Below are 12,426 nucleotides of genomic sequence, written 5' to 3' on the forward strand. Positions count from 1 at the left end.
TCCTGCCCTCAAGGAGCTTAAAGTCTTTCTCTCCGGAGAACTAATTTTTTCTTTTGTGCTCAGGGACCCGAGCTTGGGGGTTTGAAGGCAACTGACACTTTTCTACATTTTCCTCAATTTCAAGTGCTGAGGTTGTCCTTATGAGAAGACAAGGCAGCGGGCGAGAATGCTCTGACCTCCATCTCAAGATGGAGCTCGGAGTAAAAGCCAGCTCAGAAACAAACAGCAGGGGGAAGGAGGGTGAGCTGTGAGGGAGATTGGAGGCACCGCCGAGTAAGTTGGCAAAATTCACAGAATACCAGCCTGCTGCCAATTTATTTTAAACAAGGACTCAGAGTGCTCTTAAATCCAAACAGTCAGGTGAACAATGTGGCAGGAATGTCATCTCCCTCCAGATGAACTGGAGTGGAGACGTCGAAAGTCCCGCCGCTCAGTGAATCCATAAAAAGCTCTCATCTGGTGAAAAGGCAGCAAGATTATCCAAGTGTGATTTGAGGTTTCCCAGAGCTCTGAGTGATGGGGCAAACCACTGAGGTCTAGTGGAAAGAGCACAGGGTTCAGGAGGCCTGGGCTCTCATCCCGGCTCTGTCACTTGACTGTTTTGTGACCTTGGACAAGTCCCTTACCTTTTCTGTACCTCAGTTCCCTCATCTGTAAAATGGGGATTAAATACCTGCTCTATCTCTCCTTTAGACTGTGAGCCCCTCATGGAACAGGGACTCTGTCCGATTCTGTTCACACTATGTCTATCCCAGTGCTTGGCCCATAGTAAGCATTTAATGAATATTATAGAATAAAAGAACAGGCTTCAACAAGCCAGGCTTCACCCAAGCCACTGTAGTTGATGCACATGCCTATCCAGACAGTTACAGGGGATTGGCTTGATGCCACCAGCTCTTGGTCTGTGGTAACAGGGCAAGGAGGAGTGGATAATTGACATCCACAGATAATGCAGACATCATGACTCTCAGCCCTTATTCAGTGCAATTGCAACTGCTACATAACTTTTCTCCCTTCCCCACCCACCTCATTAGCCAGTAGTTTCATCCTTCTGCCCCAGACTTTTCCCCAGAGAATGGGAGAGCTTTGCGGTCTTGGGAAGAGGGTAATAGGCTGTGAAGTAGCCCAGGGCCATGATTGAGGATGAGCCTTGAGAGGCCTGGGAGTCAGAAGGATCTGGGTTCTAATCCAGACTCTGCCACTTGTCTCCTGGGTGACCTCAAGCAAGTCAGTTGACTTCTCTGTGCCTCAGTTACCTCATCTCTAAAATGGGGATTAAGACTGTAATAGTTATTCTGTTTGCAAATATTTTCCAGTTTGTCACTCCCTTTAAGGTATAAGCTCCTTGTGGGCATGCCCCCTCTAGAATGTAAGATCATTATGGGCAGGGAACGTGACTGCTAATTCTCTTGTATTGTGCTCTCCCAAGCGCTTAGAACAGTTCTCTACAAATATTAAGGGATCAATACCATTGATTGATTGATTGAGGACAGAGAACATGTCTCTTGCTTCTTTTATAATCAATCAGTCATTTATTTACCATTCATTTACGATTGAATGGTACCTATTTATTACCCTATTTATTTTACTTGTACATATTTATTCTATTTATTTTATTTTGTTAATATGTTTTGTTTTGTTGTCTGTCTCCCTCTTCTAGACTGTGAGCCCGCTGTTGGGTAGGGACCATCTCTATACGTTGCCAACTTGTACTTCCCAAGCACTTAGTACAGTGCTCTGCACACAGTAAGCGCTCAATAAATACGATTGAATGAATGAATGACTGTGAGCCCAGGGACTGTGTCCAACCTGACAACCTTGTATCAATCCCAGCGCTTAGTAGAGTGCCTGGCACATAGTAAGTTGTTAACAAATACCATTTTTAAGAAAAAAAGATCTAGTGGGCCTGGACAATCCGAAAAGCAGCTCGTCACCCCTCACCACAGACTGCGCCCGCACTTCCGACCTGGGGTGAAAGTGGTTATTATAGTTATTATCATTATTGTTGTTCTGTTTGTTAAGCACTTATCTGAGAAGCAGCATGGCTCAGTGGAAAGAGCACGGGCTTTGGAGTCAGAGGTCATGAGTTCAAGTCCTGGCTCCACCAATTGTCAGCTGGGTGACTTTGGGTAAGTCACTTAACTTCTCTGATCACCTTGTAACCTCCCCAGTGCTTAGAATAGTGCTTTGCACATAGTAAGCGCTTAATAAATGCTATCATTATTTTTAGTGTTATTACTAAGTGTCAAGCACTGTTTTAAGCACTGGAGTAGATACTGGGTAGGGACCGTCTCTATATGTTGCCGACTTGTACTTCCCAAGCACTTAGTACAGTGCTCTGCACACAGTAAGCGCTCAATAAATACGATTGAATGAATGAATGAATGAATGAATGAATGAATGAATGGGCTGTTCTTTTGCTGCCCTCTGCTGACCGGTCGTTGAAACGCCACTTGGTAATCCCCCTTGGGAACTTTAATAATAATAATAATAATAATGATGGCATTTATTAAGTGCTTACTATGTGCAAAGCACTGTTCTAAGCTCTGGGGAGGTTACAAGGTGATCAGGTTGTCCCACGTGGGGGCTCACAGTCTTAATCCCCATTTCACAGATGAGGTAACTGAGGCCCAGAGAAGTGAAGTGACTTACCCAAAGTCACCCAGCTGACAGTTGGCAGAGCCGGAATTTGAACCCATGACCTCTGACTCCAAAGCCTTTGCTCTTGCCACTGAGCCACGCAGCTTCTCTAAAAAAAAAAACCCCAATAATATGACATTTGTTAAGCGCTTACTTAACGTGTGAAGCACTGTTCTAAGCGCTGGGGTTGATACAAGGTAAACAGGTTGTCCCATGGGGGGCTCACAGTCTTAATCCCCATTTTACAGGTGAGATCACTGAGGCCCAGAGGAGTTAAGTGGCTTGCCCAAAGTCTCACTGCTGACAAGTGACGGAGCCGGGATTAGAACCAATGACCTCTGGCTCCCAAGCCCAGGCTCTTTCCCCTGAGCCATGCTGCTTCTCTTAAAATCATTCAGTCCTATTTATTGAGCACTTACTTTGTGCAGGGCACTGTCCTAAGCACTTGGAAAGTTCAAATCAGCAACAAGTAGAGACATTCCCTGCCCAACAATGGGCTCACATTCAGGCATCAGGAAGTCTTGAGATCCGTTCCCCAACCTTCCACAAGCCCGTCCATAGGGATCTTAGACCCTTAAGTCAGGAAAGATGGAATCAAGTGTTGATAGAGTGGGCAGAATTGTTTTAACGTCTGTCTCCCCAGCTAGGTTAGGGATTACGTCTTCCAACCCTGTTGTAGCGTACTCTCCCAAGCTGTCAGTACAGTGCTCTGCACCCAGTAAGTGCTCCATAAGTACCACTGATTGATTCAGTTAGACAAAATACCTTCCAAAGGGAGTTTTCCTTTTATTAGTTTGGAAACACCTCCCGGGCAGACATTGTGTGTCTTCTGTTGCATTCAATCTAGTGCGACGATCCTGGATACCAGTACCTATTTTGTAGGTTTGATGTCCTTCACTGAAACCTCGACCCTCCCCAGCCTACTAGCACAAGTAAGGCCAGGCATTCTGGTTTCGTGGGAAAACCAGAGTCCTGGGAAGATTCTCTGTCCCAGAAATTCCCAGTCCAGCAACTTTCCGACGTTCTGGCCAATGACAGTCTGTTTTTGGCCTCTGGTTCATTTTATCTCGCCTCTGTTCCTTCCAATCTTCCAGCGATGGTCCCTGGGCACAGGCCGACGAGTAGATGTCCTTGCAGTTGGTGAAGATGGGGTACACGCAGGTTTGGTTGTCACTTCGGCCATGGTAGAGGTGACACTGTGTCACTCTAGAGTTGTGTCCCTAATCAGCACCATGGCCTATTAAAAAGAGCATTTTAGTTCCGGCATCACCACCTACCTGCTCTCTGATCGTGGACAAGTCACTTTTCTGTACTTCAGTTCCCTCATCTGCAAATTGGGGATTCAGTACCTGTTCTCCTTCCTACTTTGTAAGCCCCACATGGGACCAATTATCTTTTATCTTCCCAGCACTTAGTCAAATTCCAGAATTATTACCATTATCACTATTATTATTAGCCACAATCCGTAGCTCTTCTCTGATCTGACTGGGTCTTAAAATGGTCACTCCGTGAGAAAAATCTCAGGCGAGCCTGGGAACCCCGTTGGGTTCATCTGCCCCTTCACCAGTCTTTCATTAAAGGGATCCATTCCTGGTGTAGTCCAGAGATTGAATCTTAAAACCCTCTTTAACTGGGCTTTTTCTGAGTGTTTTAGGAGCTCAGAGTAGACCGGGAACAAGAGGAACATTTATGGAAATCAGTTTAACTCCAGTCGTAATGGTACATATGTGGGGAGATGATGCAAATTGTTACTCATATTTTGTTTTAATTCTTCATCCTCTCTAGCAACCAGCTCCTCTCAGACTATGTCCTTTAGTTTGAACCTGTCAGCTTGTAGGATTGAGCGTAGCTGCTGAGATCTTTTTAAACCTCGTAGCTTGGGAACCTTGGCACTGATGATTAGCCGTTGTTCTCGCACTGTGAGTGCCTTGTCACATCTATAAATGGGTTTTTAAGAGGTTTTTATATGTCTCATTTTTTTCTGCCCCCAAAGGAAGCTGGAGTCAGGATTGTTTCATTCTCCGGGGACTTGGAGACGTGGAGGGGGGGACGTTTCTCTCTGTAAACGGCATCATTCATTCATTCATTCAATCGTATTTATTGAGCACTTACTGTGTGCAGAGCACTGTACTAAGCGCTTGGAAAGTACAAGTTGGCAACATATAGAGACGGTCCCCACCCAACAACGGGCTCACAGTCTAGAAGGGGGAGACAGACAACAAAACAAAACAAGTGGACAGGCGTCAAGTCGTCAGAACAAATAGAATTAAAACTAAATGCCCCCCACCTCTGCATCAAACACAAGCTCCTCACCATTGGTTTTAAGACACTCAATCAATTAGACTGGGAGCCCACTGTTGGGTAGGGACTGTCTCTATATGTTGCCGATTTGTAGTTCCCAAGTGCTTAGTACAGTGCTCTGCACACAGTAAGCGCTCAATAAATACAACTGAATGAATGACTGATGTTTAAAACGTCAGGCTGTGCGAGCCAGCTTTGTTTCTTTCTTCTTTGGACCACCTGATTGATTGATTGGCCAGCCTCTCAGGAGAAAACCGACCCTTTATTGTTGGGAAGGTTCATCTCCAATGGGAGAAGGAATTAGTGGCCGCCATTGGTTGTAAATCTCACTAAATGTGTCTGTAAAGTACTGATAGCCAAAAAAGCTTGGAAGCCCCCAGAATAGATCTTTTTTCAGATGTTCATGTGGAACTTGGCAAGTACCGCAACTTTCCGAGCTAAGTTTATCATCTAGCCAAGAGACTGTCGACTATGCCTCGGACTCAGTGCCCATCCGTGTTTCTGTTCCCTCCCTCCAGGGTCGACCAGGAGCAATCGGAAGCCAAGGAGCCATCGGGATCCCAGGATTTGCCGGCCCTGAGGGTTTGGCGGGGCCCAAGGGAGAGAGGGGTGCGGCAGGACTCCCGGGACATTATGGAACAAAAGGAGAAAGGGTAAGATCAACCATGTGGCTTTTTGCCTTTTGCTACCATTGAGCCATTGGACACCTGACCAAAGGAGCGAGAAAGCCGCTTCATAATATAGTGCCTGGGTGAGTTAGTGAATAAATGGCATTTAGGGTGGATTGCAGAATTGGGTTTTGGGCACCTAGATGGAGAATCCTTGGACTCACAGCAGGGAGGAGGTTTGTCATGGCCTATGGGTTAGACGTCAACATAAAGGATGAATCTAAGTCCGTCGTTTCCCACTAGAGGAGAGGAGGAGGAACAGGAGATGGAAAGGAAAGTGAAGTAGCGATATGATTTCAGAGGTGCCTAGGGATTGATAGAGAAATCAGTTCAGGGTCCGAGGGGAATCTTCGCTCTGGCATTATTAAAATGATATTGGGGCAGGAAACATGTCTGGTAATTCTCTTGTACTGTAATCTCCCAAGCTCTTAGAACAGTGCTGTACACATAGTAATTACTCAGTAAATACCACTGATTGATTAATTGATTGATCACCTTAATCTGATCCCTTCCCTTGGGCCTATTCAGGGTGACATACTTGAACCCATCAAAATCAGTGTCTTAAAGTGGCTATGGCAAGTAACATTCTTTGCCTTGGAGACCTTAGGAGAAGCACCATGGCCTGGTGGATAGATCACAGGCCCGGGAGTCAGAAGGACCTGGGTTCTAATCCAGGCTCCACCACTTGTCTGTTGTGTGGCCTTGAGCAAGTCACTTTACTTCTCTGTATCTCTGTGATATCATCTGTAAAATGGAGATTAAGATTGTGAGTACTATGTGGGATAGAGACTCTCTCCATAACTTGTATTTACCCCAGTGCTTAGTACAGTGCCATAATAAGCACTTAACAAACACCATTAAAAAAAAAAAAGACCTAAAGTTTCTTTCCTTAATCTAATCTAGAGGGATCATTCTGCCCACTAGAGACTTGCACATTTCCTGGTTGGTGCTGGTCTTCTCAGGAGAGCTGGAGGAAGCAATACTCTCTGAGCTAGTTACCTCCTCTGACCATGTATTTCAAGGGCAACGGGCAACCATGGCAGATTCCACTAGGAACCCCGAAGTCCTTGAGCCAGTCTTAGTTGGAGAAGATTAATCAATCTTATTTATTGAGTCCTTACTGTGAGCAGAGCACTGCACTAAGCACTTGGAGAGTACAGTATGACAGTGTTGGTAGACACATTCCCTGTTCACAGTGAGCTTACGTTCTAGAGGGGGAGGCAGACATTAATATCCATAAAATAAATTATGGATATAAGCAACTGTTACGGGGTGAAGTGGGGTGGTGAGTAAAAGGAGCAAATCAGGGCAACACAGAAGGGAGTGGGAGAGGAGGAAAAGAGGGCTTAGTCAGGGAAAGCCTCTTTGAGGAGATGTGCCTTCAATAAGGTTTTGAAGGTGGGGAGAGCAGTTGTCTGTTGGATATGAAGAGGAAGGGCGTTCCAGGCCAGAGGCAGGATGTGGACAAGAGATCAGTGGCAAGATAGACAAGATTGAGGTACAGATAGTAGGTTGGCACCAGAGGAGCAGAGTGTGCACTGTTGTGGTGTGTGGGTCATACAGAGCAAACCTGTGCATTAGGGTGAAAGTTACCTTATCACTGAGGGCAAGTTGATGCTCACTTTTCTCCCCTCCTTTTGTTCAGGGCCCTATGGGTGTTCCTGGATTTCTTGGCATTAACGGGATTCCGGTAAGTGTGCATGCAGAGGCGTTGTAGCGTAAATGACTGGGGTCAGGGTCACCGCTCAGCTATGGGCCTCCTTCTACCCTGGTCAGAAAGGGCCATTGTTGAGCCCACAGAGATAAAGGTTGATACAGGTTGTGGTGGCAGAGATTTGGCCCGGGTTTACCCCAAATGGTGATTGCCCTGGGAATGGGAGCTGGGTTGATGCTGCTTGAGAGAATAAGGAGAGTCATGACCCCTGGCATGGACTGGATCAGTTCTGCCAGGATTCTGGTTATAAAGCCAAAATACTCCTTTTTTGTTGGCTTGTTTTGGGGTTTTTTTTTTCCTCCTTTCCTATTCTCTCTTGCCTTTCCTTAGTAGATGTTTGTATCTGACTTTCTTTCTCCTCTGCCTCTTCTTCCTTCCCTTCCTCCTCCCTCACGCATTCTTGGTCTTCCCTTTCTTCACCTTCGTCTCACTCCTCTCCCACCTTCCTCATCCAGCCTTTCCCTTGAATTTAACTGTGCTCCCTTCTCCCTGAGCCTCCCCTCCATCAGGCATCATCCAAAACATGACGAGAACAGGCTGTTCTTGAGCTATTCCGTGGGAAGCAGCTGTTCTGAAAAAAAAAATCAAGTAAAATGAAGTCATCAGGGAGGATTGGGAAAAGTCGCCTGGATGTCAGTCACCCCTCGTCTGCAGCCTATGTTTCTTTTTCCCTCCCTCCATCCACATGCCCACGAGAAGCCGGGACAGGTATTCCAGGCTGAACATCTTTCATCCTGGACTTGTGGTAGTCAATCAGTGGTATTTGTTGAGCGCCTAGGGTGTGCAAAACATTGGATTAAACACTTGGGAGAGTACACGTGGGTAGACATGATCCCTTCCCACAAGGAGCTTACAGTCTAGAGGGGGAGACAGATATTAAAATAAATTAAGGATAGTGAACCTCCTGTGCTTTGCTTCAGCCGTTACTGGAGCCTATCCATCATTGTCTTTACCAGATTAATTGTTTTTCTTAATTCCAAGGCCTTTCTGGAGTAACTCATCCTCTAGAAAGCCTTCCCTGAGGAATCATGATTGGCACCTACTTCCTCCCCTACTGTGTCTTCTGCACCACCTAAGGCCTTGGGAACTCACTCTCCTCCCATTGCACTCCAGTACTTTCTACTCTGTTGTTTTCCCTTCCCGTAATTCGTGTTAATGTCTGTCTTCCCTGCTAGATTGTAAACCTGAAGGCAAGCTACTCTGTCTTTCTCTCCCAAGCTGTCCTCTGCAGGGTATAAGCTCTCAATAGACACTGTTGATTGACTGGTTTTAGCCGAACATATTAGTTTCCTCATGTTGTCTAGTTCTGTCAGATTCATTGTGTCCCAGAAGTAAGCTCAAGTCTCTCTGCTTTGAGTTCATTGCTCTCCAGGTGGTCACCGGCTCCTGTGACATTCCGAAAGTAGACCATTAACCAGGTTAAGTGATAACCATTTAAGACCTTTCATTTTGGCTGTATTTTCCTTCTATTTTCCTTGGCCCCCTTTTCAATTTTTGGATGTCAGTGCACTGTTTTGGAAATTGTATCCTGTCCTGATCTGTTTGATTTTCTCTTTAGGATTGCATAAATAATGACATGGGTAGCTGTGGTTTAGAGAATATGTTTCCCTTGAATTACCAGTTGCTCCTCATGAATAAATGGGTGGAGGGCAAATGAATGAATGAATGGTTGTTGCTGGGTGGGACAGGCTCTTGGGCTGTGGGTTGTGTTGGAGGATATTGGCTCTACCAATTCCTCAAGTTTCACTAAGTCCTTTGCCCCCAGGACTAAGTGGCTCTTGGAGAGACGTTCATCACCTAAAGATGGAGACCATGTAGGTTTCTGGCCTTTCATAGAGTTACAGCCTAATGGACTTTTTGGCACCAACAAGTACAGCAAAATCGGGTGTTTAGAAACTACGTTCTCTCCCTCTCTCCCTCCTTCTTTCTTTCTCTCCAGATGAATGTGGCCACGGTCCTCAGGACCCCTCTGCAAGATGTGTTTAGCTTTTCCCATGGAACTGAACAAAAACAATCTCCTGGCAAAAGATTCGGAGATGAACACACTAGATCATAGAGCCCCAGAAAAACGTGTTTAAGTTCATCTGGGAAGGTTTTTCGCTCTCTGGGATCTGGCTTGTGTCCCGAGGTTGCCGGGGGGAGGATCGTAAACTGGGGTCCATTTGTGGCCGGGAGAGCTGACAGAATCTGACTCCTAGGTTACTCTGTCCCCATGATGTGGGAAGGAAGAGAAGGCGTTGGTTTTCCTCCAGTAAACCTTGGATGTGCTGCTAATGGGTCTGGCTCACTCTTTCTGTCCCTCTGTCCCTCTCTTTCCATCTCTCTCTCTCTCTATGCCTCTCCCTCTTTCTCTCTACTCACTGTCCCCCTGTCTTTCTCTCTTTCTCCCCTTCCTCGACAGTAATGATCAGATCAGGGCTCTGTGCACCTTCCATCCACATCCAAAATCATCCATGTGATCCTCGAGAGAGGGTGCCTAAGGCGGCATTCAGGGGAAATTCATTCAATCGTATTTATTGAGTGCTTACTGTGTGCAGAGTACTGTACCAAGTGCTTGGGAAGTACAAGTTGGCAACATAAAATTATGTTCGCTCACGAGTAGCAGGGGAATCAGAGGGTCTGGTGACTGGCTTCCCCTGCCAAAAACATGGAGACTTTCTCTGGAGGACGTCTCACCTAGCCCTGGCCCCTAATTTCACACCGTCACGTCATAGCTGTCCTCGTAAAGCAAGGCTTGTTTGGGATCAACCTAGTGATCTGGCCAGCTCAGGGTTCTGCCTCCGGGCTTGGAGGGACCGGCTGGTGGCTGTCCTCCTGGACACCCGTCCATTCTCCTTCTTAGGGATGGATCACCCAACACCACGGGTGCTTCCTCCTGAATTTCCCTTCCCAAATTTCCAACCCCCTCTGGAATTCTCTCCCGTTTTGCCTCAGGAACTGTCGGTCTGGTGGTTGCAGGGAGAGGATGGGATTGGATTCAGAGCTCTAAATGGGGTCTTTTTGCAGGGCAGAAGACTCCAGGAAACAGTTGAACAGCCCTGAAGAGTCAGTTCTTTGGCTTTCCGAACCCAGTGTTTATCTCTCTCTCTGGACAGGGTCACCCAGGTCAGCCTGGAATGCGGGGTCTCCCTGGACTCGATGGCTGCAACGGAACCAAGGGAGAGATTGGTTTCTCTGGCTCAGTTGGATTTCCGGGACAGCAAGGACCGCCTGTAGGTGACAAGCCCTCTTTTTTTTTTTAAATGGTATTGGTTGAGCGCTTACTATGTACCAGGTACTGTACTAAGCGCTGGGGCCCACAGTCTTAATCGCCATGTAAAGATGAGGTAACTGAGACACAGAGAAGTGAATTGGCTTGCTCAAGGTCACACAGCAGACAAATGACAGGCTGGGATTAGAACCCAGGTCCCTCTGATTCCCAGGCCAGTGCTCAATCCCACTAGGCTATGCTGCTTCCAAGTGTCAACCAAGCGATCCTCTGGGCAGCCCAGGGTCACTTGGAAAGGGCAGGAGACTTGTGCTTCTTCTCTGAACAAGAACCCCCAAGAATCAAAGATGGGACCTCCATGTCCAATCTTCCTTCTCCTTCGGGAATGAAGCTCCAGGAAGTCTGTTGAGCTACATGGTCAGTGGGGTACGTGGGCAACAGAGGGCACCTTCCCACTCTGACACATATGAAGGAGAGCATTCCCACCCTTCTGTGCCTCTCAGCTTTTCTCAAATCCCTTTCAGTGTGGAGATTCCAGGCAGAAGCCGTGCTTCCGCTCCATTTGCCAGACAAGTTTCCTAGGGAAATATTTCAAGTCAGTTCTTAGCCTGACTGGTGAAATTTTGAGGTAGTTTTAAGCGAGGCCCCTGGAGCTCCTGAAAACTTTGCCAAGGATCTGACTGATCCAAAAATTAGCTCTGGAGTTATTTTCTGTTTTTTATAAGAAAACTTCGGGCCTTTAGAGTTAACACACTCCACATCGGTGGAGACACCTCTGCGTATGTACCCATAGAGAGAGATGAAGATATTCACATAGAATCTCATTAAGAACTGCATAAATCTGGTTCCAGAGCATATCTTTTGGTGATGATGATAAGCACTTAGTGCCATGTTTTCGGGTAGATACAAGATAATCAGGTCAGGCATGGTCCTTGTCCCATGTGGGGCTCACAATATAATAATAATTGCGGTATTTGTTAAGCGCTTACTATGTGCTTACTGTACTAAGTGCTGAAGTGGATACAAGCGAACAGGGTTGGACACAGTCTCTGTCCCACGTGGGGCACACGGTCTCAACTCCGTTATACAAATGAGGTAACTGAGGCATAGAGAAGTGAAGTGACTTGCCCAAAGACCCTTAGCAAACAAGTAGCCGAACTGGAATTAGAACCCAGAACCTTCTGATTCCCAGGCCCGGGTTCTTTCCACTGGGCCGTGCTATGGTCCTGTAGCTTCTATTCCTGGCATTGGGAGAGGGAACATTGTCTATATTCTAGGCCTGCTCGTGTTCTGGGGCTATGCCAGGGAGCAGCAGTCCTGAGCCTGTCTGCCACTCAGCCCATTAACTGGGGTCCAACAGACGGGCAGGGACATAATTATTTGCCCAGGGGGCAGGAGACACAGCTTCCCTGAAAGGATTTGTTTCCTTTTTAACTCAGGGTCATCCTGGTCTGAAAGGTCCAAAAGGAGAATCTGTCTTTGCCCAAGGTGGTTTCAAAGGGCTGAAGGTAAGAGTTTCTACGATTCCAGGGTGCGGTGAAAGTTGGGTCCTCCCCAAATCCCAGCCCAGATTGACAGTACATTCCCGAGGGACCCCAAATCTGAACCTCCCAAATTTTGTTTCCCCATCAGGTGATTTTTTTTCTGTTCAATTGAACGTTCATTGCAAATTTTTTCTTCTAAAGAATGCCCTGCGGGTCTGTGAAAGAGTGTGCATTACATAACTGGGATTGTCCGAGTATGAAAAAGCCCTGAGTTATTTGCATTATTTTTTTTCTAGCGTGGGCAGAGTTTCAACTGGGCCTGTCTGAGTTGCACCCCCTAAAAATAAGACTGCCTCTGCATCCATTGCCCCTACACACACACACACACGTTATTGTTGTCTTTAGGAAGTA

At 46.6% G+C, this 12,426-nt stretch overlaps 1 protein-coding gene across 3 annotated transcripts in view; it reads left to right on the top strand.

Moving 5' to 3' along the window:
* Positions 1–12,426, top strand: part of COL4A6 (collagen type IV alpha 6 chain) — a 181,475-nt gene that overhangs the window by 133,160 nt on the left and 35,889 nt on the right. For all 3 annotated transcript variants that reach the window (XM_038748142.1, XM_038748143.1, XM_038748144.1), the window contains exons 4-7: positions 5,460–5,594; positions 7,255–7,299; positions 10,419–10,535; positions 11,971–12,039. In XM_038748142.1, coding sequence (XP_038604070.1) covers positions 5,460–5,594; positions 7,255–7,299; positions 10,419–10,535; positions 11,971–12,039 — 366 coding nt within the window. The remainder of the gene's footprint in view (positions 1–5,459; positions 5,595–7,254; positions 7,300–10,418; positions 10,536–11,970; positions 12,040–12,426) is intronic.

This window comes from Tachyglossus aculeatus, chromosome 6 (assembly GCF_015852505.1).
Source record: "Tachyglossus aculeatus isolate mTacAcu1 chromosome 6, mTacAcu1.pri, whole genome shotgun sequence".
Taxonomy (NCBI): Eukaryota; Metazoa; Chordata; class Mammalia; order Monotremata; family Tachyglossidae; genus Tachyglossus; species Tachyglossus aculeatus.